The 25,055-nt window shown below is 36.9% G+C and overlaps 1 protein-coding gene across 1 annotated transcript; it reads left to right on the top strand.

Annotated features, from left to right (window-relative positions):
- Positions 1-3,267: 3,267 nt before the first annotated feature.
- Positions 3,268-23,170, top strand: CJD1 (Chloroplast J-like domain 1). Its single transcript, XM_089158108.1, has 10 exons — positions 3,268-3,530; positions 4,226-4,322; positions 4,431-4,535; positions 4,624-4,701; positions 13,271-13,326; positions 16,464-16,521; positions 21,220-21,345; positions 21,429-21,524; positions 22,064-22,135; positions 22,429-23,170. Exons 1-10 carry the CDS (start codon positions 3,436-3,438, stop codon positions 22,489-22,491), a joined length of 846 nt encoding a protein of 281 aa, XP_089014234.1. The 5' UTR covers positions 3,268-3,435; the 3' UTR covers positions 22,492-23,170.
- The last annotated feature ends 1,885 nt before the right edge of the window (positions 23,171-25,055 follow it).

The raw sequence follows: 25,055 nt of genomic DNA, 5'->3' as shown, positions 1-25,055 counted from the left end.
TAACAAAAAGGGTGTCATTGCTTTTTTTTTTTCTTTCTTTGTAGGGGGTTTGATATACAAATTAGATAACTCACATTGTGGCGCCATAACATTTTGCATAAGAAAAGATAAAACCTAAACCAGTGTAGCGTAGCTTCAACTTAACGTTGAAAGCCTGAAAGAGAAAATCAGGTGGGTATCATCACAAAGTTGGTAGATTGGTAATGATCAATACCTCTTAATAAAGAGGTCGTGGGTTTGATTTTTTGTGATGGTATTTGTAATCTTCTCATTCTTTACATGTAAAAAGCGCCATTGTACCCAAAAAAAATGAAAATCGGGCGGGTCCAAATATGAACCTGACTTCTAGTTAAAATTGTTTTCCAGCTCTTCAAAAATGGTACTTTGGGTTGGGTTGGGCTGTTTAACTGATAAATTTAGCCCAACACCAGGCAACAACCGAATTAATAGCTCAATCTAACTCGAGAATTTAATATTAGGTCTCCATTTAAGCCCATTTGGGGATGCAAGAGTTTCATGTAAGATGAGGTTTCTCTCAAGTCTGACCAGCAAAAGCCTGTAACTAAATAGACTGGCTTTGGGCGCTTCTCACTAATTAACTTGTGATGGAAAAGTTTTGATGATTTTTTGGAGGCCGAGATTGTGGATTTTTATTTAAGGCTGCTGCCGACGGCTCAGTTTTGGCCACATAATTAAATTATTATTTTATCTAACAGTTTAAAAGTTTTGAAATTTACAAAATCAATCCTTGGCGTTCCCAAACCCTTGTGCGTTCCGCCTCCTCATCGTTCCACCACCACCACAACCTGCAGACGGCACCAACCAACTGAAATTTATCAAATGCTTTTTTGTACTGAAATTTTAGTTAGTTGGTGCTGTCTGCAGGTGCAAGGTGGTGGAACACACAAAGGGTTTGGGAATGCTAGGGATTGATTTTATAATTTTTAACCTTTTAGATAAAATAATAATTTATTATATTTACATATGTACCCTTATTTTCTCTCTAACAACCGTTTGATATAGTCTTAATTATGTGGCCAAATTTGAGCCCAGCTGCTGCCGCAAATAAAAATCCCTAGATTGTATGCATTCCACATGATTTTGGTAAAGACATTCACTTGAAATAGGTGACGACACAATTTGTCCCTTGTCATATTCATGAAGTATGAATTCAGCGGGCAAAAGCCCTGGCCCTGCGGGATGGGCTCCATGTTTTTTTTGGTAAAGGAAAAGCCTTGAGTTGGTCCAGGCCAATGAGGCCCAGCAATTCCAATGCCCACTAGAAGTTGTCACCATCTTAAAATACATTAATGCCTATGTTTGTTGAGTGTCAAGTTTGTCATATTTTCAGAGAGATGAAACTGTGCTGACTCTCCAACAAGGAGGGTCTTTTTTAATCCGTGGATTTAGGATTTGATTGCCTTGGTTCCGTTAATAGTTGTTTTCCATTCTTTATCTCAACAAACGAGGTTTACCAAAAGAAAAAAAATAAAATAAAAATTCAACCAAAGACTTTTCAATTAACATAAATAATAATAAAAAAATATCTAACCCATAAAATGTTCTTGATCTTCTATCTTTTTTGGATATTTTAGAAATGATGCATTCTAGTTCTTTGGTTGGACCCTCCCTTTCTTTAAATATGAAGCTTTAGCGCAAATCTACCTTGCATCTTGAGAGTGGGCCATTCTAGCACGACACAGACACAGAGTTGGCTGAATGATCCAAGCGTCTTGATCAATAAGTTGCTTTGGCTTGCCGTGCTTTTATTTAAAGATAAGCAAGACTTTGTTAGTTAGCCAGTAAGTCTATTTGCAGGCAGGGCGAAAGCAACGAATCGGCATCTTTATCCTTATATTTATGTGATGTGATACCTTAAAAAAAAACAGGTTTTTTAAAAATAGAATAATGTAATTAAAGGTGTCAATTCAGTGCATGATGCGTCCAAAAATTGTTAAGCCTCTGGATCTAAGAAGATGATATGCAAAACAGGATTAGACGTGGACCGATCGCTAAGGTCGGGAGGCCACTTCCGAAGCTTAAGTCAGTCGCTAAACTGATCACAATGCTTTAGCTGAATATAAAGTCTAAAAATGAATACAAATAGTAGAGAAACGATTCAGATACATCTGGAGTGAGCGGATCACTCGTTTATATAGTATGTTATTCCCAATTTTCGACCGTTAAGTGAATTCTCGATCTCCTTAGATGATTGTCCGATCGTAAGGTTTTGCCCTAGATATTCGGGGGTGCAGGTAGTTACTGTTTTTAGTACGATTCCTTCTCCGTCTTGATGGTAGTTGCTTTCTACAAATTAGCTCTGCCTACTGCAAGATTTGGAAGGTCGTTCGTGACTGATAGCAATAGTGCGGCGCACTCATCCGATCGTGAGATTAGGTTAAGGTGGGTCCCGATTGTGGTCTAACCAGGATGGAAGGTTCGAAACCGGTCTGACGGGTTCGGTGTAATTTTCTTTGTATTAGTACAAAAAAGTAAAAAACCAAAACCGACCATATAAAACTAGGCCTGTAAATGGATAGCCGAAATCTGCCTCCGAATTCATTCGTATTCGTTTAAGGGTATCCGTATCCGAAATTTTTATTACCGGAAAATATCCGTATCTGTCCGCTAAACAACCGGATTTGGACTCGGATAATTGCTTATCAGATCGGATAATATCTGGATAAATTTTTATCCTGGATAGAGTAAAGTATTTAACATTTTTACTTTAAAAATAGATGATAATCGGATTCGGATATCGGTAATCGGATTCGGATAGCGGTATTCAGTAATCGGAAATTAGAAATTTATAATAAAAAATGTAAAAAAGTGATAATTATCAATCAATAATCGGATATTTTATCGGATTGGATTATTATCGAATATCCGATAAAGTTTCGGATTTGAATTCGGATGCCTTTTCTAAATTTTTCCCGGATTCGGATTCGGATACTGGTGTATTCGGGATGAATCCGATCCGTTTATAGGTCTATATAAAACCATACAGTTCTCAACCATTATGATATTTAAAAACCATTATCTTAGTTGATTCGTAAAATATGTCCAAACACTGAGGCTATGCACGAGAAAATGTAGCCACATTGTCGACATGATGTTCTTGATTTTGTTAATGTTTCGTAACCTTGAAGGAGCATTTGGAGTTTTCCAAAACTAAGATGTATTTTTCTGTATTTCAACAAACCTTAGGGGTACATGTGAAAATAATCCGCTTTTTCTTCCTAGTTAACACCGAGTCGAACTGCAGAGTGAAATGGCGAGTCTCTGCAGTTCCGTGTTGTCTTTTTTTTTCTTTAAATTTTTTTGATAATTGCCATTCCCGTCGGACGATATCCTCAACGATCTGAGAAGCGTGAAGGCTCTGAACCCCAGTTTTGCAGAAGTCGTTGATTTCAACATTGGAGTGGCTGTAAAGAAATGGCGATTTCGAACGTCCTCCACTGCTCCAACTGTCATTTCTCTCCCAGAAGACATTTAGCTTCTCATATTCCTGCTCTCCCTCAGTTTGTAAGGTAATATCTGCCTGGAGAATTTCAGTAGTTTTGAAGTTTAGTTTTGTGCCCTGTACGCATCTGCTCGATATTGTATTTACTTTCGAGGTTTTACGATTTCTGAAAATTTCATGCTTGCAACTGCAGCTGAAGTCTGAATGTTTTACCATTATTAATGATTTACTTCACTTAATTTCATATTATTGAGGTGATGTTGGTACTTCATTTACCCGATTTTGTCATCTGTAGTTCAATTACGAAAAATAGCGTCGAGGTTTGATGAACATACGCTTGAAGTGGTATACATACTCGAACATTTGAATTTATGAGTTCGGTTTCGGTGAATTTTGTGCTTATTTATTATAAATCGCGAATTGTATCTGGTAATGTTCCTGCGTTCGTTGAAGCATTGGGGACAAAGGTTTCTTCTACGTGGAACGTGGACATGGCATATCTTGATTGCCTATCTGAAAGTGGACCCTCTGGATTAATCACCTCCGAGGCTTGTCAAATGATTAAACTTTTTGATAACACTTTGCAGTCTTCAAATTTTAATTTTTAATCTAGGGTGAATGAGTGACTTCATCTTTCCCATGTGGAAGATTATTACCGAGGCAGTGCTTAAATGGAGCTGGAATAGCAAATAGACAACCCTTTTTCTTCTTATTCTTCTTTCCCTCAGTGCCTCAGTGTTATCATGGTCTTGGTTTGAACAGGTATTCTGGAACAGTTCCCCGGAAGTCGATGGTTGTTCGTATGGCTTCATCTGCTGCAGGAAGTTCTAATCCCAATAGTGATATCAACCCATATGAGGTAACGTCAGTTCATTTTGTTGTTTGACATTCTTCTCAGAATAATAATAAGCAGTGGCCAGTAACAATTTTTCCTAATTCCAATTTGGCTTTTTTGCGCATATATTAGGTTCTTGGTGTAAGTTCCATAGAGGGCTTTGATATGATTAAAGCAGCATATACGAGAAAACGGAAGGAAGCTGAGAGAAGAGGTGATGATGCAACTGCTGACCTTGTAGGTTACAATGGCTCTTCTTCTTCAATTTGATATCTTGCTTTGGTAGATTCTAGAAAATATGTACCTAATTTTATGTTCTTTGCAGTTGGAGAAGGCATATGATAAAGTCATGATGTCACAGCTGACAAATCGGAAGAAGGGCCTAACAGTTGGTTCATTTAAGGTGGATGAACTTCCCTTTTTGTGCAACTTATTATTTTAGAAGCAGGAAATATTGAATCTAATTTTCAAATTGAAAGTGCCATTGTAAACAAATTCCATCAATTACATGTATTCAACATTCAAACTTCTTATTAGAACTTTGTGTTGAACTGTACGTAGCTAAATGTGGTTGAATGGTCCTTATGTTGTAAAAGCTTAAGGGCTCTGATGTAGCCTCAAGTGAATGAGGGCCTGTTCTTCTAGAATCTTATAAAAACCAACTTTAGCTTGACATCCAAATTATGGTTTTAGGTTTAGGGTTTGGCAGTCTAGGGCAGCAAGGAATTAGGGTTTAGGATATGGGAATTTAGGGCAGCAAAGGAATTAGAGTTTAGAATAGAGTCTGGGAATTTTGGGCGGCAAAGGAATTAGGGCTTAGACTGGGGTCAGGTTGGTCCGATACGGCTGAAATTGTGATGAAAGGTCACTAGGGTTGGGGGGATGAGGTTTCTAAAGTTTAGGACAGATCTAATGGTTAGATTGGCGTAGATCTGACCTTGAATTTTGGGGTCCCTAAAAGACTCCAGAAAATTCAAGAAAAATGAGAAAGAAGAATGGTTTGAGAGGGGGAATGGGATGAGCTGAATGATTACTTACCAAATATCATGGGTTTGGGATGGAGATAGAGGGATGGAGTGAAGGCTGACCAACAGTCTGCTGATGGAGAATTCCTTCTAATTGAAACCCTAAAAACTCTTCTCAAAACCTTGGTCTCTCCTGTAATAAAGCTCTCAATAATTTTATTCATTCAATCTGTCTTTGTTACAAAGTATAGGCTGTCTATTTATAGCCTTTAATGATGCTCCTGATAGAATTCAAATAGGACTTCCACTTTAATTAGGACATCTACTTTTAACCTTAAAAGACTCCTTATCATAACCTAGACTGGACTCAAATAATATGTTTAAAACATAATTGAACTCCTAGCAGTACTTAACATCAAAATAGGGCTCTTCCTTATCTCAACCTAGACTATCTCAAGTAATAATTTAAAAATAGATCTGGACACCTAACAAACTCTTAATTTTAATTGTCCTTCGGTCAAAATAAGCATAATCAAGATTTTGAAAGAAAAAAGTCCTTCCACTTTAAACTTGTAACTCCTTGAAAATTGAATTTTTTTTGGAGTTCAGTCTCAAGGTCTAAATAGTAGGTATGAATCATCGATTCATAGTTCAAATATTTTTTGATTTATTCAAAAGGTTTTAGGATAAGTAGAACAAAAACAAGGTATGTAATGTGTAACTTAAGTCAAACTGTGGAAAACAATGAAGTTCTGAGATTTGAGGATCAAGAGATATCGCAGACCAATTATTTTAGGTACTTGGACTCTACCATTATAGTGAAGGTGATATAGATGGAGATGTTTCTCAAAGGATAAGGTAGGATGGTTGAAGTGGAGATCTGCATTGGGTGCGTTATGTGACAAATGTGTGCTTATTAAACTCAAAGGAGAATTCTATAAGGCAGTTATTAGATTGGCTATGATCTATGGTGCAGAATGTTGGGCAACCAGGAAAAGCCATGTGAACAAAATAAGTGTAGCAGAGATGAGGATGCTGAAGAGGATGTGTTGCAAGACTAGGAAAGATAGAGTAAGGAATGATTTTATTAGATTCAACTTGGATGTTACACTAATTCAGGACAAGCTAAGAGAGTGTCGCTTGAGGTAGTATGGGCATGTTCCAAAGAAGGCCGTTAGAGGTGCCTGTAAGGAAGAGTGATCAGATTTGACTGGATGGATCTAAGAGAGGAGGCAGGTTAGGCATAAATTGACTATTGAAGAAGTAGTAAGAAAAGATATGCATGTGCTAACTGCTAAGACTAAATGCCTATAGAGTGCTGATAGAGCTGTCTGGAGTACTAGGACCCATGTGGCTGACCCCATGTACAGTGATGTTCCTAGAATGCTACCTTGACTTTGTCTCCTAACCATGACTTTGTCTCCTAACCATCTTCATATATGTTTAAATTTTACCACTGTTACTTCTCTTTCTCTTTTACTTAACTTTGTAAAGATCCATGTAATTGACCCCATTGATTTGGGATAAAGTTATGGTTGTTGTTGTTTCTGTTTTATTGGCACATAAATACAGACTGGTATTATCCAAGCAAAAGATTCCATTTTTTTAGTTCACTAGCACAGAAATACACCATAAACAAGGAATAGAAATGTTACCAAAAGGGCCCTGTATTACTTTTTGAAAACAACCCCCAGGGTTTCTATCTTTTGTGTTTTGGGATTGGGGGGGGGGGGGGAGTATGATGCATGATTTCCAACGGTCATTCCTGGTACCAATAGTGAAAGCATTCTGATGCAAACGCCTGGTCAGAAAAGCCTATCTGAGTTTTCTATGGACCTAGCTGGATAATATGAGACTAAATACAAGACTTAAATCGTAAAACAGTAAGTATTTTTAACATACAAGTGTGATTGCAGAATTGTAAATAAAAGGCATTATAAAGGGTGATTCAGTAGGTAGGTGGGGGAAGGATTCAAAGGGAATGTATCAAAATAGGTGTGGTCTTGGAACTAAAATTCATTAAAGCTGAAGTAATTGAATGTAAGAAGGGGAAACTAAGTGATAAAAATAAAAAAGTTGAAACCAATAAAACGTGTATATGGTTTATATTCTTCAGCTTTCAGCAAAACAGTGGCAGCAGAATAGCTTTTGGCTTTGATAGGAAGAACTTACCCGAATGAACTCAATTACTTTCAGATTGTAGGATGCAATTCCTATTTGACATGTCAATTATGATAATGGATCCTACATTCCTACTTGTCTAGTACTGTATCCTTCCTTGTCAATCTCCTCTTATTTCCTTCTTCCTCCCAAATCTTCCTGCTACGGTTTGGAGTACCATGGAATAAGAAACTTTTCTACCTTTTAACCTCCATTCTTGTTTTAACCACTATGGCATTGCTACCCTACATAAACTCCCTTGGTTTGTACACTCAATAGAGGGATGGCCGAAATTTCTCTTGAGGCAGAATATAACAATTAGATACTCTTCAGTCTTTTTCTGGACAAATGTAGCATATTTTTGCTGTCTTCCTATAGTGTTAAAAGGAAGGTTAATCTATCTACTATCTCCTGATGCCACCCCATATGCATCATTGTCCCCCGCTAGGAAAAGATTTGTCCTTGAATTTGCTTCGTCTTCACTCGTATCAATCACTTCAAGTGTGGTTTCTTCTGAATGATAGGGTGACAGATTTGCTACACTAAAGGTGCCAGAAACATTGTACTCACTAGGCAGTTCAATCTTGTAAGCATTATTTTCATTGATTTGCTCAAGAACTTTGAATGGTCCATCAGCTCTAGGGTGTAGTTTGCCAAACCTGCCAGTTGGGAAATGCTCTCGCCACAGATGAATCCACACTAAATCACCTTCTTTGAAGACAACCCTTTTTCTATGCTTATCCACCTGTTGTTTGTACTTCATATTTTGTTTATTGATACAATCATGAACCTATGAATGTAATTCCTTGATCTGCTTAACTTGTTTTTCTGCATCTGAACTGAACTGCTTGTGATTTGGCAATGGTGTGAGGTCTAAATGAGTAATTGGATTATGCCCATAGACTATCTCAAAGGGACTTTTGCCTGTAGTGCGATTCTGTGACTTGTTGTAGATGAATTTTGCTTGAGGTAGCACCAAGTCCCATTGTCGCGGACTATCTCCAATCAAACTGCACAATAAATTTCCTAAGCTTCGATTGACAACTTTGTTTGCCCATTTGTTTGAGGATGGTGAGAGGAATTGACCTGCTGCTTGGTTCCCAACTGTTTCCACAGGGTATGCCAAAAATGACTCACAAACTTGACATCATGATCCGAAGTTATGGACTTTGGAACTCCATGCAGCTTGACAATTTCCTGCAAAAACAAACGAGCCACCTGCAAAGTATCAAATGTTTTGTTACAGGGAACAAAGCGTGCCATCTTTGAGAATCTGTCTACAACCACCCATTATAGAATCTTTACTCTGCTGTGTTCTTGGTAAACTAAAGACAAAATCAAGATTGATATCCTCCCATGGAGTAAGTCGAACGAGCAAGGGCATATATAAACCAACATTAGTACTTTTGGTTTTTGTCACATGACACACTAGACACCTTTCCACAAGTCCAGTCACATCTCGCTTCATTTGAGGCCAATAGAAATGTTCACCCAACAAGCCCATCGTCTTATCCACTCCAAAATGCCCAGCTAGACATCCTGCATGACTCTCATAATGAGGGCCTCCCTCAAAGAGCACTGAGGTATGCACAATCTATTATCCTTAAAAAGAAATCCCTCCATGATTTGAAACTGTTGACAGAGACCTATTTTGCACTTCTGCCAAATATCTCCAAAACTAAGATCATCATCATACAACTCCTTAAAGTGTCTTTGCTCAAGGCATCCGCCACTCGATTCAACACCCCTGCTTTATGTTTGATGGCACAGGAGAAAGCTTGAAGAAACTCCACCCATTTTGCATGTCTAGAATTCAGTCTGTGTTGCCCTTTAATGTACTTTAACGCCTCATGATCATAATATAAAATGAACTCTTTTGAAACTAGGTAATGCCTCTAATGCTCCAAACTTCTCGCTATAGCATAAAACTCTTTGTCATAAGTTGAATATCTTCTTTTGGCTTCATTCAACTTTTTACTAAAGAATACCACAGGTTTACTTCTCTGACTCAAGACACCCCCAATGCCAACTCCTAAAGCATCACAATGCACCTCGAAAACTTCACTAAAATTTGGCAGCACTAAAACTAGAGCTTTAGTCACTTTATGCTTCAACAAATGGAATGCAGCTTTGGCCTCTTTAGTCCACATAAACCTGCCTCCCTTAATACAATCCATAATAGGTGCAATGATGGTGCTGAAATTGCAAATAAATCTGTGATAAAATGATGCTAGCACGTGAAAGCTACGAATCTCATGAAGATTCCTTGGTACTTCTCAGTTTGTAATTGCCTCTATGTTGCTTGGATCCATCCAAATGCCATCAGTTGACACAATATACTCCAAAAAGTTCACTTGATCAAATAAAATTGACACTTTCTTATATTAGCATATAATTTCGTCTTAAACACTCTCTTCAAATGCTGCAAATGTTCCTCGACTGAAGCACGATAAATCAAAATGTCATCAAATTAAACAACAACAAACTTACCTATGAAAGGACGAAAATCTTGATTCATCAATCTCATGAAAGTGCTTGGCGTGTTTGACAACCCGAAGGGCATAACCATTCACTCATATAGACCATCTCTTGTCTTAAATGTTGTCTTCCACTCATCTCCAGGTCACAACCGAATTTGGTTGTAACCACTTCTAAGGTCTATTTTTGAAAAGATAGTTGCTCTATGTAATTGATCAATTAAAGCATCAAGTCGAGGGATAAGAAATCTATACTTGATTGTTATTTTATTGACAACACTACTGTTGATGCACATTCTCTAAGACCCATCTTTCTTAGGCACCAATGAAGCTGGAATTGCACAAGGACTCATGCTCTCTTAAACTGCTCCTTTCTTTAATAGTTCTTGCACTTGTCTTTGCATCTCCTCGTGCTCTTTTGGACTCATTCTGTAGGGTGCTTTATTGGGGATAACAGATCCTGGAATGAAGTCAATGTAATGTTGAATGTCTTGCATAGGTGGCAACCCTGCTGGTATTTCTTTTGGTACAACATTAGCAAATTCCTTAAGTAAAGGCATGATTTGCAAAGGAATATCTGGCTGTCAGAATTCTGTTCCATCACAACACATGCAAAAATCTCAAGTGCTTTAACTGCCTCCTCCTGAACTCTAACCTGGACAACATGCTATTCTTTGCTTATTTTCTTAAGTCTGAAGGACCAAGTGTAATGGTTTTACCATCCTTCTTGAAGGTGTAGGTATTCTTGAATCCATCATGTTGTGTCTTTCTATCAAATTGCCACGGTCTCCCCAATAGAATATGACAAGCATCCATGGAAATCACATCACATCATATTTCATCAACATATTTCTTCCCAATGGAAAATTGCACAAGACATCTTTTTGTTACTTTCACCTCGTTCCCCTTCTTAAGCCATGATAGCTTCTATGATTGAGGATGATCCATTGTGTTCAGTCCCAATTTTTCCACCATGATAGTGGACACCACATTCTTGCAACTTCCTCCATCTATAATCATACTATAGACTTTCCTTTACTAGTGGACTTAGTATGAAAGATGTTATGCCTAAGCCATAATTCATCATTTGCTACAATAGTGTTTAAAACTCTTTTAACAACTAGGGACTCACCAATTTCAGCGTAAAGGTATTTCTTCCTCGCCTGAATTATCAGCCTCTTCTTCACCATTGGATTCATCAAATACTAGGGCGTTATCAACTAGGTTCAATCATAAGTAAAAGAGGTGATTTAGAGGATGAGGTTTCCCAAAGAATTAAAATAGGGTGGATGAAGTGGAGAGGTGCGTCCGGGGTCTTATGTGATTGGCGTATTCCATTAAAGCTTAAAGGAATTTTTTTAGGACCGTTGTTCGACCAGCTATGATGTACGGTGCAGAATGTTGGGCTGCTAAAAAGAATCATATAGATATACTCAGTGTAGCAGAAATGAGGATGCTAAGATGGATGAGTGGTAAAACTAGGATGGATAAGATAAGAAACGATCATATTAGAGTTGGTCTGGGAGTTGCTCCCATAAGTGATAAGCTTAGAGAAAATCGTTTGAGGTGGCACGGCCACATTCAACGGAGACCTATAAATGCTCATGTTCGGAGAAGTGATATAATCCATATTGAAGGAACTAGAAGAGCTAGGGGTAGACCTAAGATAACCTTAGGAGAAGTGGTGAGAAATGATATGTATAGCTTAGGCCTTGTATCTAGCATGGCCTCAAACATAACTGATTGGAGGGCAAGAATCCATGTAGCTGACCCCATTTAGTTGGGACAAGGCTTATTGTTGTTGTTGTTGTTGTATCAACTAATGTCACAACCTGTCGGTTTGGATAATCAGCAGCAAAATGCCCAATTCCCTGACACTTGAAACATCGCTTGGCTGTAGCTTCTTCCTTGCTGGTTCCACTACTCTGACCTTCTTTGGGTGTTGTAGGTTTTGAATTCGCACCCTTAACTGTTAATGGTGTTGAACTCGCTGTTGAATTTCCTTATTTGTTTGGAAATCTATTCTAGAATTTGTTACCAGAACTGATGCCCTTTATCTTACACTCCCCTTCCACTTTCAAAGCCAATCTACACACATCCTCATAAGTCCAATACCATTGCAACTGAACAACATTTGAGATCTCTGATCACAGCCCTACCAAATATCAAGCAATGGTTTGTTCATCTTCTTCTACCACATCGTAGCGCATTCGCAAGCGATCAAACTCATTAGTATATTACTCGACAGTGGAGTCTTTTTGCTGAATATTATGGTCTCAATAAACGCTTCCTGTCTATAATGAGTGGGTATTTTTTTTTTTTTTTGGCAGCAACTTCTTCATCTTATCCCATCTATCTATTTTCACCTTTCCTTCTCTAGCACGTTGCTCTTTAACATGTTCCTACCATATGGAAACATGTTTTCTCAATTTAATAGCTACCACTTTAACTGTATTAGCCTTAGTCAATTCTTTTATATCAAAAACTCATTCTACTGTATGTAACCAATCAATGAACTTGTTAGGATGAGCCTTACCTTCAAAATCAGGAATTTTGATCTTCATTCCGATATTTTGAAAAGGATTTTGTGCTCTTCGATTCTATCCACGATTTGGATTGGCAAAAGGATTGACGCTCTCTTCTTCTTCATCATAGATGTCCTCCGATTCCTTTCCTTTTTCATAGTGAGATTGGACGTCCAACCTAACCTGCGCAAGTTGTTGTTCCAAATCTTGGATCCGTCTTCTCTGCTTCTCGAGTTCTATGTCTCGCAGTCTCTCTCGAGACGATTGTTCGTCTGCCACAAGAATGCCTCTACGTGTCCTACCTCCACGAGCACCTCGCTGCCTCTGACCACCACGATTCTGTTCAGCCATTGGTAGAAGCAACCTAACGCTCTAATACCAAAATGATGCCGAAATGACATAAAAAAGGCCTAACAGAAGATTGGATAGAAAAATAGAGAACTGTGTTTCTCAAAAGTTTCTTCAGAAACAACAATATTCAATTGCTCTCCAAAAGACGTACAAATCATGGTTTTATAGTGCCAAGAAACCCTAAAACGAAAAAAACATAAAATTACAAAAATGCCACTGAAAACAGAAATGCCCAAAACGCCCTCAAAACGATCTCGAAATGCGAAAAAATGACGTTCAGTCCTTCTCACGTGCTCGTTTTGGATCAATGTGATGAATTTAGGTATTCCAAGTCTAGGACCCCGAGATACCTCATGTGCCACCCCATATGCATCATTTCCTTTGCAATGTTTTTCATGCACTTTCAAGATTTGTGGTTTAGCTGTTGGTTTTTGTGTTAATGTTGTTCTATAATGTTCTTTATGTCTTACTATTTTTAATGCATTACAATGTAGGTCTCAAAGGACATCAAATATGCTGATAAACAACCAATAGTACCGTGGGGCCCAAGGTAGTTCCTTGCATCAACTAACACAAACATACATCTCTCTAACCTAAAAAGTGATGTCCTTGGTGGATGGTATCTTTGTATCTGTAGGGTTATAAATAAAGCCTAAGAATATATTTACATATGACAAGATTGGTTCTGTTTAGTTCCTTTTTTTTGTTTTTGGTTGTTAGATTCATTCAATTAAGCTATCAATGCATTTGGTATTCTTGGTATAAGCTTCATGACACCATCAAAATGAAAAACATAATTCAGAGTATCCCAGTGCATGAGGTTCCTGCTACCATAGAGTCTGGAAGGGGCAAATGTATGCAGCATCACCTGCTGCTTTGTCTCCAAGTTCTGAAGCTGCAACCAACAAGCTGCAATATGCAAGGCTCGCCCACCAAAAATATACTTATCATGTTACTGCAAGAGAGGCAAATGGGTCTTAGAAGGTCTAAATAGGCTTTTCCAAACAGGCCTTAGTAGCCTGTTATGGAGAATGGCAGGTGCGACCACCAGCCAAGTTTTTAGATAACTTTTAGGTAGATATTTATTTTGTTTTGCTTCTCTAAATTCAATTCAATTGAAGCTTCAATTGTTAAAGGACTTCCCATGTTGAAGTGTCCCGTGTAGCCTTTTGGCTTTTGTGTTGTAGTTTCCTGCTAGGAATTGAGAGCCAAGGCTTCAAGCATTTGATGTGTAGAAGTCTTTATTGTTTTCTTGTGAGGCTTCTGAGAGGACCAGTTTACTGTGAGAAACAGCTGAAAAAGTGGGAAACTCTGGTTTTATTGGGGGGGGGGGGATTCCTGTGGAAGAGTTCTCGGAGATTGCACACTCTGTATCTTCCCTCTTTTTAATACAAAAATCACTTGTCAAAAAAGGAAAAAATTGGAGGGATTGGTAAGAAATCATGTTAGCTGTTTTACAAGGTAATTTCTGCTCTCTTTTTTTGTTGATAGAACGCTGCAGTCTTGAGGATCTGATTCATTTATTCTGGTGGGTTATTCTTTAGTTCATTATCTTGCTGTTGTTTCCATCAGAGGTTCTATTTTAGAGCACCTTTTCTGCCACAATTGAACTTGCTTTACGATCTGACTAGCAGATCACGTCCATCTTCTGGACCATCTCCTGATTGAGACCTTTGACCATGGCTAGGTCGATTTGAATCTCCCAATTCCTCCCTTTTCTTTTTCCAGATTTGGTTCTTTGTTAATCCATCTGAGTCCGACCTTTGATTGTTAGCATCTTTTGGGGATTTCATCTTCTGTTTAATTACTGAAGTCAACCCTTCTCTTAGGCAGATCTGAGTCAAGGATTGGCTGTAATTATAAGAAGCACTTCCCTGCCCCCCTCCCCCCCTTTATTTGCAGCAGTGGATCCATAACCAGGTCCCTTCAAACTGTCCCTTTGTGGTCAACATCAGTGGGGAAACTAAATGGAGAATTTATCCACCGAGGGGAAGCCTATTGCAGTAAAGGCTCTTGGCAAGTCACTATTCTGGCATGCTAGCAATTGTGGAAGCTCATCTACAGGCACCCCTGCTTCTTTTCTCATTTGTTTAGTGGTTTTCTTTGCTTTTTCAGGTTCATTCTGTGATGTTGGTGTTTCCAACCTCTTCAGGCTTTTTCCTTCTTGTGAAGCCTAAATGCATGGGATTGGAAGGACCTATAAGAGATTCCGAAGGAGCATTTTCTATACCTAAATATGCCAAAATTTAGAAACTTTTTCATGTTCTCTGGAGAAATAGTTCTTTGGCTTTGATTCCAGATATGATGTAGTAGAAAGAAGAGTCCTTTGCCTAAGAGTGGAATTTTAGTAGGGCCTGGTGAGTGACGAGAGATTGAAAGCCCTACCTTTAACCGACCCCACTTCCCTCTAACCCACAGCCTACCTTTCAAATTCACAGATGATGATATTTATTCCTCACATCCATAGTAAACTTAGTGAGTGAAGTTGAATCACTTGCTCGTTAGCTGGAGCAATTTTTTTTTTGGGATAAGCTGGAGCAATGTTACCTCTGTGTGGATATGAGCTCTGCCCTACACACTTAAGTGAAGATCAGAATTTTTTTATTTTATTTTGGCATCAAGTTGCTGATATGATTAAAAATCTATCTGATAAAAATGGTGTACATGAACGTGTGTACGGTATCACATATTGGGACACTACACATCAGCCAATTCTTGAGGACCATGGTGGTGAGCAGTACTCTACCCTTGCGCTTCATGGGATATCAACACATTCCATGAAAATTTTTCATAGAGAAATCTTACACGACAGGCACCACCAATTCTGTTTCTGTTTGAGGATCACATAAAAACATACTTTAACAAGAAGTCTAGTTAAATTGGGGTGTAATTTGTCTTTTTTTCTTTTTTTGAGGGAAAATTTCCCAGATCTACTGATTGTGAAAAAGATTTACCTAATAAAATGTCTTTAGAAAAGTTCTACTCAAATGGATTTTGTTTTAAAAAAGAATTACCAAATCCCTAATTTAGTGCTAATGTTTCCTGCCCAACTAATAGTTGACTCTGAACTCCTCCTAGTAAAGTCATTGTTAGGGACCTTTTTTCCCCCTATTTTAATTCCTAAAAGTTAGTTATACAATCTTGTGTTTAGAATTATATCACAAAAACTTTATACGTGAGATTGTGTAACTAACTTTTAGAAATTAAATTAGGTAAAAAGAAAGTTCTCTAAAAAGTTAAAAAATAATAACTATATTTTTATATATATAAAAAAGACTTTACTAGGAGGATAATTTGGGTAGTTCAGAGCCAAATATTTGGTTTGGCGGGAAAAATTAGCGCTAATAGGGATCTAGTAATTCTTTTCAAAAACAAAGTCCATTTGAGTAGAACTTTTAAAAACATGTTGTTGTGTAAATCTTTGTTAGAATCTGTATATCTGAAATTTTTTCCCTTTCTTTAATTTCTGAAAATTTTTATTGTTGCTATTCATATAATCAATTCAATCATTGTCTATTCTCTATTCATTTCTGTCCCTTTCAGTACTCGTTCATGCTCATCTGGCCATGCTTTTTTTACATCTATATCTCCACCAAGGCCCCAGTACTTTGGAGATATTTAATGGCTTAGAAGTTTTGAGCTACTTGTTATCTGCACAATATTCCATTGTTTGCTCTCTGTTTGCAGGTTCAGCAAGTCTAGTGTGCAGGACATGCGCATAAACATGGCCATATCTGCTCTCTTTGTAAGTTAAAAAATAATTGAAACCTGAAATTTCCCCCTAAAGCTTATTTTGGTAATTTCAGTTGGTGGGATTGTTATCTTCATGAAATGTGATTATCTCACTAGATGTCTTTAGTGTACTTATATATTTTTTTAATTTTATCTGCACTATCAAATGACTATGAAGATGGAGTCAGGATTTAGTTCTAGTAGAAGCCATGGAAGAAAATTCGATTGAAATGGTCGAAATTTCGATCGAAATGCCTGCAAAAATCCAACTCGAAACGAAATTTAGTAGTAGGCACGAAAAGTATCCATTTCGTTTCGGATCGACTGAAATTTTGGTCGATACAAGTCGAAATTTTGGTCCGATACCATCGGGCCGAAACGACACTTGCGTAGGCTATAAAATACCCAAAATCAAGCTCATTTTCGACCTACCGTCAGTTTTGTTTCGAGCGATATCACCCAGGAGATTTCGACCTGATTTTGCATTTTTTGCTCATTTCTCTTGCTTTCATCCCATTCTACACCTAATTTATAATATTCCATTTCCTTCAAACACTTGATTTGCTCCTCCATTTGTGCATTTTCTCAAATCTTGCAATGTGAGTAACCAACTTCCTCATTTTTTGATTTTTGTTTCATTTGTGCCTTAAATCATGTTAGATTGCTTCCAAATTTATATATGTTTACTTTAGAGTGATGATCTATGAATTTGTAGTGTCAAAATTATTTTTTGATTCTTCCTATTATTTTTTTATTTTTCTGTTATTAAAAATTATTTGCTAAATTATGTATATTGTTAAAAATGTTTATGTATAGTACATGTATAAGCTTCAAATGGATGTATGTGAGAGTTGAGACACCATATTTCTGTGATGGTGTTGAATTAATTTTTTTTCTTCTGTTAATTATGTAATTTTACTGTATTTAATATATATTTAAATATTTAAAAAATTAAAAAAATAATTAATTTCTGTTTTAAATTTAAAAATAGGAGAGTATTAGTGGAAGCATGTATGCAATTTTTTGAGCATGTTGTGGATATTTTTAAGATAGTTAGTGTGTATTTTATATATTTTAAAATTATTTATATATTAAAAAATACTTATATAGTTATACATATATATATATATATTTTTTTTTTTAAAAATAGAGGTTATTATTAGAAGCATGTATGTCATTTTTGGAGCATGTTGTGGAGCTTTTCAAGATACTTAATGTGTGTTTCTTGTATCAGGCACTCTATTTTAAAGATGTCAGACATAGCTTGGGATCATGGGAGGCCACTGACAGCTGATAAGAGGAAGAGTGAGTGTAATTACTGCAAGAAACAAATAGGAGGAGGTGGGGCCACTAGATTGAAGGTGCATCTAGCTGATGGCAACAAGGATGTAACAGGGTGCCCAAAGGTGCCTGTAGAGGTTAAGAAGGCAATGGCCTCATATATTAGTGGTGGAAAGCAAAAGAGGAAAGAGAAGAGAACACAGAGGGATGAGTTCTAGGATGTCTGCTTAGATGACCTTCCTGATTCTTGAAAACTCAATTTCGAGCCTCAAATGCACTCAGGAAGGTCATCTAAGGAGGCATCCTCGAACTCATCCCTCTGTGTTCTCTCCCTCTTCCTCTTTTGCTTTCCACCACTAATATATGAGGCCATTGCCTTCTTGACCTCTACAGGCACCTTTGGACACCCTGTTACATCCTTGTTGCCACCAGCTAGATGCACCTTCAATCTAGTGGCCCCACCTCCTCCTATTTGTTTCTTGCAGTAATTACACTCACTCTTCTTTTTATCAGCTGTCAGTGGCCTCCCATGATCCCAAGCTATGTCTGACATCTTTAAAATAGAGTGCCTGATACAAGAAACACACACTAAGTATCTTGAAAAGCTCCACAACATGCTCCAAAAATGATTCTAATAATAACCTCTATTTTTAAATATAAAAAATATATATATATGTATAACTATATAAGTATTTTTTAATATATAAATAATTTTAAAATATATAAAATACACACTAACTATCTTAAAAATATCCACAAAATGCTCAAAAAATTGCATACATGCTTCCACTAATACTCTCCTATTTTTAAATTTAAAACAGAAATTAATTATTTTTTTAATTTTTTAATTATTTAAATATATATTAAATACAGTAAAATTACATAATTAACAGAAGAAAAAAAATTAATTCAATACCATCACAGCAATATGGTGTCTCAACTCTCACATACATCCATTTGAAGCTTATACATGTACTATACATAAACATTTTTAACAATATACATAATTTTTAATAACAAAAATAAAAAAATAGTAGGAAGAATAAAAAAATAATTTTGACACTACAAATTCATAGATCATCACTCTAAAGTAAACATATATAAACTTGGAAGCAATCTAACATGATTTAAGGCACAAATGAAACAAAAATCAAAAAATGAGGAAGTTGGTTACTCACCTTGCAAGATTTGAGAAAATGCACAAATGGAGGAGCAAATCAAGTGTTTGAAGGAAATGGAATACTAGAAATTAGGTGTAGAATGGGATGAAAGCAAGAGAAATGAGCAAAAAATGCAAAATCAGGTCAAAATCTCCTGGGCGATATCGCTCGAAACAGGCGAAACTGACGGTAAGTCGAAAATGAGCTTGATTTTGGGTATTTTATAGCCTACGCAAGTGTCGTTTTTATCGGGCCAAAATTTTGACTCGAATCGATCGAAACGAAATGGATACTTTTCGTGCCTACTACTAAATTTCGTTTTCGAGTTGGATTTTTGCAGGCATTTCGATCGAAATTTCGACCATTTCGATCGAATTTTCTTCCATGGGTAGACCTATCAAATAAATGGTTGTAAACTACGAAATGCAACATATTGACATCTATTTATTTTAGTCCAAATGGGAGAGACACCCCAAAAATTCATCTTTTACTCACTGACACCCTTATTGTAGTATAAAACTTGCGTACCTTTTTCTGGTAGAACCATTAGAAATTGAAACGAAAAAACCATTATACCCTTCTATGGAAAGATTAAGAGTGAAGATATAAAGATCAAACCCTAATTTTTTTCCCTTTATAAATCCTTCACTGCAACCCTCGTTTTCCATCTCTTGGTTTTGTGCAAGCTTTTACCTATTTTTAAAATCTAAAACCATTTTGCATCTTCTTTATGCTGAGAGTTTCTGATTGATCAAACCAAAGATGGGGAGAAAGGAAGAGAGAGACAAAAAGAGTGAGTGAAATAAGAGAACGGCACAGCAGGCGAAGAGGAAGCAAAAGCTGAGAATCACAACTGACATTGGAAAATGCATGGCAGATTTATGTGTGTTGGAGGGTTTAGTGAAAGAAGAACCAAGTTGCTCAGGTGCACTATGTGAGAAAGGGGTCTGCAGAGTTTGGTGGCAATGACAAGAAAAGAAAAAAAGTGAAATAGAAGCACAGAAGAGGCTTCCACTTCCATCTGTTCACTGCAATTTGATGATTATGAGGAAAAGAATAAGAAATCTATGAAAAGGTAATAGCAGGATTGAAAAGATCTAAATAAGAGAAATAAAAGAAAAAAAGGTAAGTTCCAAACCCAATCAAAGTGCATCTTTGAACGGTTAATAAACCTTACATCTCTAAACACTGTACTGCTTCAATGCAAGCAAAGCTGCAATGGAGGATTAGGGAAAGAGTTCAAAAACTGGGAAACTAAAATGTGCTAATGGCTGAAGTGGATTTCTCTCTTCATTGTGATCTTTTCAGAGAATATCATGGCTCGACTTTCGAGAGTTAGCGTTTTGGCCTTCAAAGACAAGGATTTAGGGTTTTGGGATTAGAACAATACATTTAAAAAAAGGATTAGAATCAAGAACTGGTGAATTGAATGACACAGTTTCAGGATCACTCTAGGGTTTTGCAAATCGAGCAACACAGTTGAAGGATGAGATCAGAGTTTTGGCTTTCAAGTGCAAGTTAATTAACTACCCCATTTCAATTTGGCCTTGTGAAATAAAAAAAATGAGCATTCACTACTTTATGAAAGTAAAATTTTTAGGCCAAAAAATGGGATCTTGATCTACGGTTGTGAAAGTAATTAAACCTTGGAATAAGTTTGGGCTTCCAGTAGTTTTTGTTTTTCTCCAGTAGAAGCTAAATTAAATCCACATTCAGAAGAGGTTGATAATACCTGTTTTGATTTTCTGTCAGATAATATAAATAGCAAGGACGATGTGGAACTTCAGGTTATTTTTAGGGATTATGTTTAAGGGCAATTGAGTAATCTCATAGCTGTAAACTGGTATTATAGGAAATTGAAAATGAAGCATTATTTTAACAGAAATCATTAACAGATTGGAGTAATGTGTCCAAAGCATGTCAATCTCTAGGGTGTTTGCTTATGAAGCTTAAACTGCATTGTCAGCAAACAAAATGTGTGTTTTAAAAGAGTCTCTGCCATATGCTTCTTATTCCAAAGGTCATGTTGAACCAGCAGTTTATGTTAGTAAATGTCACTTTCTTAGGCAAGGTTTTGATTGAACTTTTCATGGGTTACACCTGAGCTGAGCTAGGGTGCTGGTTATAAGTTATAACATAGATGAACTTCTTTTATTACTGTAAAGAACCCAGGTTCTCTGAATGATATCTTGGGTGACTGTAAGTTGATCTGCCTGTTTTGGATAATTTCCTTAACATTGTCTTGGTCCGTTGCTTTTGGTTTTCTGCAGACAGCTTGGATTGCAATCAGACGCAATGCTGAATGGAAGCCTCTACAGTTCTTAGCATTTGTGTTTGTGTACCGAATGTTTGAGAAGTTAAAGGCTTCTGAACCACCTGTCTCTCCAACATTTACTGTGAGTTAAGAGTGAATTATAAAAGTTTGTTCTTTTTTTCCTGGCATTTAGCTGCAGAACTAAATTGTTCCTTTTGACTTCAGGAAGATGGTGAAGATGAAGGGAGGGGATTGAGAATGGGAAAGCGTTTACTTCGTTCTCTGGCACTAGTTTTTGGCTGTTTAGCTGTTTCCTCCTTGGTTTGTGACTCTGCCTTGTTGTTTGAATCCGATTGTGCTCTGAGTGTTGGTTTTTTCTGATATGATTGTGCTAAAACTGATGATAGGATTATTTGGATTGGTTTTGCTACAACTGTTGGTTAAAATTCTAACTGAGGGGAACATCCTAATCTGCAAATTATGAGAGAAGTAAACAATGAGAGTGAAAATGGTTTCTGTAGCCATGGGAGTTATGACTTAATGTTGAAACACCCTGTTCAATTCAGTATATGGTAATGGGGTAACACATTACGTAGAGGCAAACCGGCGGATACATAGTGTTTACGTGAACAATACCCAGAACATGTTAATGCATTCTGGATGTGTAAAAAACATGAGATCCTCCCTGTGAGACTTGATACACTTTGCATCTTGGGACTGATATGCTATTTCCATTGATGGACATGTCCTTTTTCTTGACTATTTTGGAAGTTACCTATGTCTTTCTTGCTCTGGAAAAGAATGAAAAAAAAAAGAAAAGGTCAAATTCATTTTTCTCACTAAGTTCCTTTTTCATGCAGGGGTTCACTGGTGTCCTAAACGTAATTGAGCTACTTGGTCAATACATACCTGTATCTCTGTATAATAACCAGGTACGCTGTAAACTTTGTGATTAGCTGAAGATTTTAAACATTTATAGGGGGAAACAATCATGGCTGTGTATTTGATCATTTGTTTATTTATTTATTTTATGTAGTTGTGAGTTTTATTTAGCACAATCCAGTTTCATCACTCTACCACTCGTGTGGAGTCAGAATTACAGAACTACATGCAAATTCCAACCGTGCAAAACTGCACCTCAACATTACATGCTTATGCATGTGTATATGTATGCATCCGTTTCTGTTATGTGTATTCCCTGATGCCAAGCTTGTGAAATGTGCAGGAACTCTTTGTGACAGTTGCAACTGCTGTCATGCTCTACATCATGGCTTCTTTCTACAGATGATAATATGCAATATCAGTGAGTTACCGGTTTCTTCTGTTTGAATTTTTGACCATCAAATTTTGTAAATTGAGGTACTAGTCCTGTAAGAGACTTAGAATGAAGAGAAGGGGTGTGGGAGAGGTAGAAAGTTTGGAACAGCAAAGATTGTCCTCCGTTAAATCAGATCAGCTTCAAAGCAAGGGAGCATCTCATTCTTATTTGATGAGATGTAGCTCATAATTCTGGTTCCAGAATGAATCTTCTCTCTTCCTAACCAAGGGGAAGCCATCTCAGCTGATCAAATAGCCCAGCCCTTTTTTCTGGGATTCTGATCAAACAGATAGCGTTAATACAGATTTTATGGCTCTTCTTTTTAGTCTTATTGTTTTTGCTGAGGAGCCTGAAAATCAATGGAACATGTAACCAAAATACACAGCCAGCATGGTGAGTGATGGTTTGGACTCTTTGTCAATTTTTAGATATTAATTAATCATGTATCCTTTTTACCTTGGTATTGGCATGTATGAACTGGAGATGAAAATGCAATTATCCTTTATATTCCCTAATGCTTCACATAATCAAATGAATTGAAGTTATACTGAAAAATGAATTGTCATATAGATGGGTTTGCCTCTCTGGCTTCTCCTCCATCCTCCTCACATCTCTGCAACTGCAGAATACATTGGTGATCGTATTAGCATAGTCTTCACCACTTTTTTTTTTTTTTTTTCTCCTTTGGTCAAACTAAGAATTATATTAAGCTATCAAGACCTACTAACTAACCGAAAAGCTACATAAGAGAAACCAACAGATAGCCTCTGAGTTTCCTAAATTTTCTAAACCAAGCCATTGCTTGGCTAGTTAAGAGACTGGGCTTGACCTTTTAAAGCCTTAATGGCAGGGAGGCAATCTGAATAAAACACGAGTTGTGCACAATTCACAAACAGCAAGATGATGTGTCTCTAATTGCTTCCAGCTCCCTCTACTAGGGCTGAAAAACTAAGACTAAAAGTTGTTTTTTGCTAACACAAAGTGCCCGATGGGGTTCCAAATGATGCAGCCCCTTCCTGAGTGGTTTGAAGCTTTGTCCCATGATGCTTCTTAGTACACTTTAAAGCTGGTGGGAGGAAGAGTGAACCCTTTGGCTGAGACAATAGACAAACTTGCTGAATGTTGAAACGTTGTTGAGGAATTTGCAAATACATTTGAACGCTTGTTCTCACAATACTTCTTTTGAGCTGGAACGTACCAAAGGTATTTTCTTTAAGGTATTTAAAAACTCCGATTTGTGCAATACGGGTTCTATAGTGTCTTCACCACAAGATTAGTTAGCGCAACCTTTAATGTTGCACTCCAGAAAGGTTACTTAAGGTGTATCAGGTTATGTTCATTGCTTAACAGAACAACAACAGGGAGAGAGAGAAAGAAAGAGGAGGAGGAAATCCAGTGTAAAGAATGAACACGAAAAGGTCACCTCTCTTTGTGAGGGTACATTTCAGCTCAACTCCCTTTAGGAAAGTACCTATCCAGCTAACCTCCCTACAAGAGAGTGCCTCTCTAATGGCATTTCCACATTTTCACCCAACAGTGGGCTTTTCAGAATAGGGCCTATGACAAAATGGGCCTTCCGGATCGAGGGTCCCGACCCAAGTCCCAAATCATATAGATTTATTAATATTAATATTTATCTATATAATCATGGTAGGGTCACAACAAGATTTATGCTCGATTCATGTTGCATAAATTAATAATATATGGGCCCTTACTATATATAAACCATATAATCATATCCTCTCAACCCGATGTGAGACTAAATAAAACCATAGGATAAAAGACACAATTAAAACATATATTTATATAAAATAATATTAAAATTTAAACATATTTACAACATTTCGTTTTTTTTTATAGTATAAGATGATTTTTTTATATAGTATAAGTTTTACATCTAGTTTGTAATGGATTTTGAAGGAATTATACGATTTATTATTTTTTTTTTGGTAAACAAAAGAGGGGATGAAGTAGCGGCGACCTAGCACCCCCTTCGCTACACAATATTCGGACTTTTTAACCAGTGTGCCTATGCAAGCATTAGTCCCGTACACTACCAACAAGTTGGTGTTTGCTAAACCCCCGTTTACTTGAAAATGAGGCGTATAATCCCGAGTAGCACTCATACCTAGGTCAAAGAGCCAAAATATTTTTAAAACACTAAAAAGAATATGGGATTCAAACCTGGACATTTTTTTTTGGATTGAAAAATAAGTTGGTGTTTGATAGACTTGTTTTAAGGGCTTCCCGTAATTTGAACTAATGTTAAATCACTTCCGGGATTATACTATCTAACATTGATAAGGAAAGCATCTTTTTTATGCCTCTACAAGAAAGCTTTAGTAGAATTTGATACATCCAATATCTCTGATGCATAACATGATAAAATGAAATGTTATGAAGAAATGGAGACGAAGAAATTGAAGATGATTGTTTAGGATTGAATGTAGATAGAGCAAGTTTGGAAATAAAGTATACGAACGACTAACAGAAAAAATGCAAATTTACCATTGGGTTATGGATATAAAAAGTTC

The sequence above is a fragment of the Hakea prostrata genome, chromosome 6 (genome assembly GCF_041222555.1).
Source record: "Hakea prostrata isolate BN-2017 chromosome 6, UWA_Hpros_2, whole genome shotgun sequence".
NCBI lineage: Eukaryota > Viridiplantae > Streptophyta > Magnoliopsida > Proteales > Proteaceae > Hakea > Hakea prostrata.
Note: the sequence above shows the minus strand (reverse complement) of the source record. Positions and strands in the feature narration are given on the sequence as shown.

Excerpts from the sequence above, each read along its gene's own strand:
- CJD1 (XM_089158108.1), top strand. The coding sequence starts at position 3,436 with ATGGCGATTTCGAACGTCCTCCACTGCTCCAACTGTCATTTCTCTCCC. Across the intron at positions 3,531-4,225 it reads GCTCTCCCTCAGTTTGTAAG|GTATTCTGGAACAGTTCCCC; the intron begins GTAATATCTGCC and ends TGGTTTGAACAG. Across the intron at positions 16,522-21,219 it reads TGGCCATATCTGCTCTCTTT|ACAGCTTGGATTGCAATCAG; the intron begins GTAAGTTAAAAA and ends GGTTTTCTGCAG.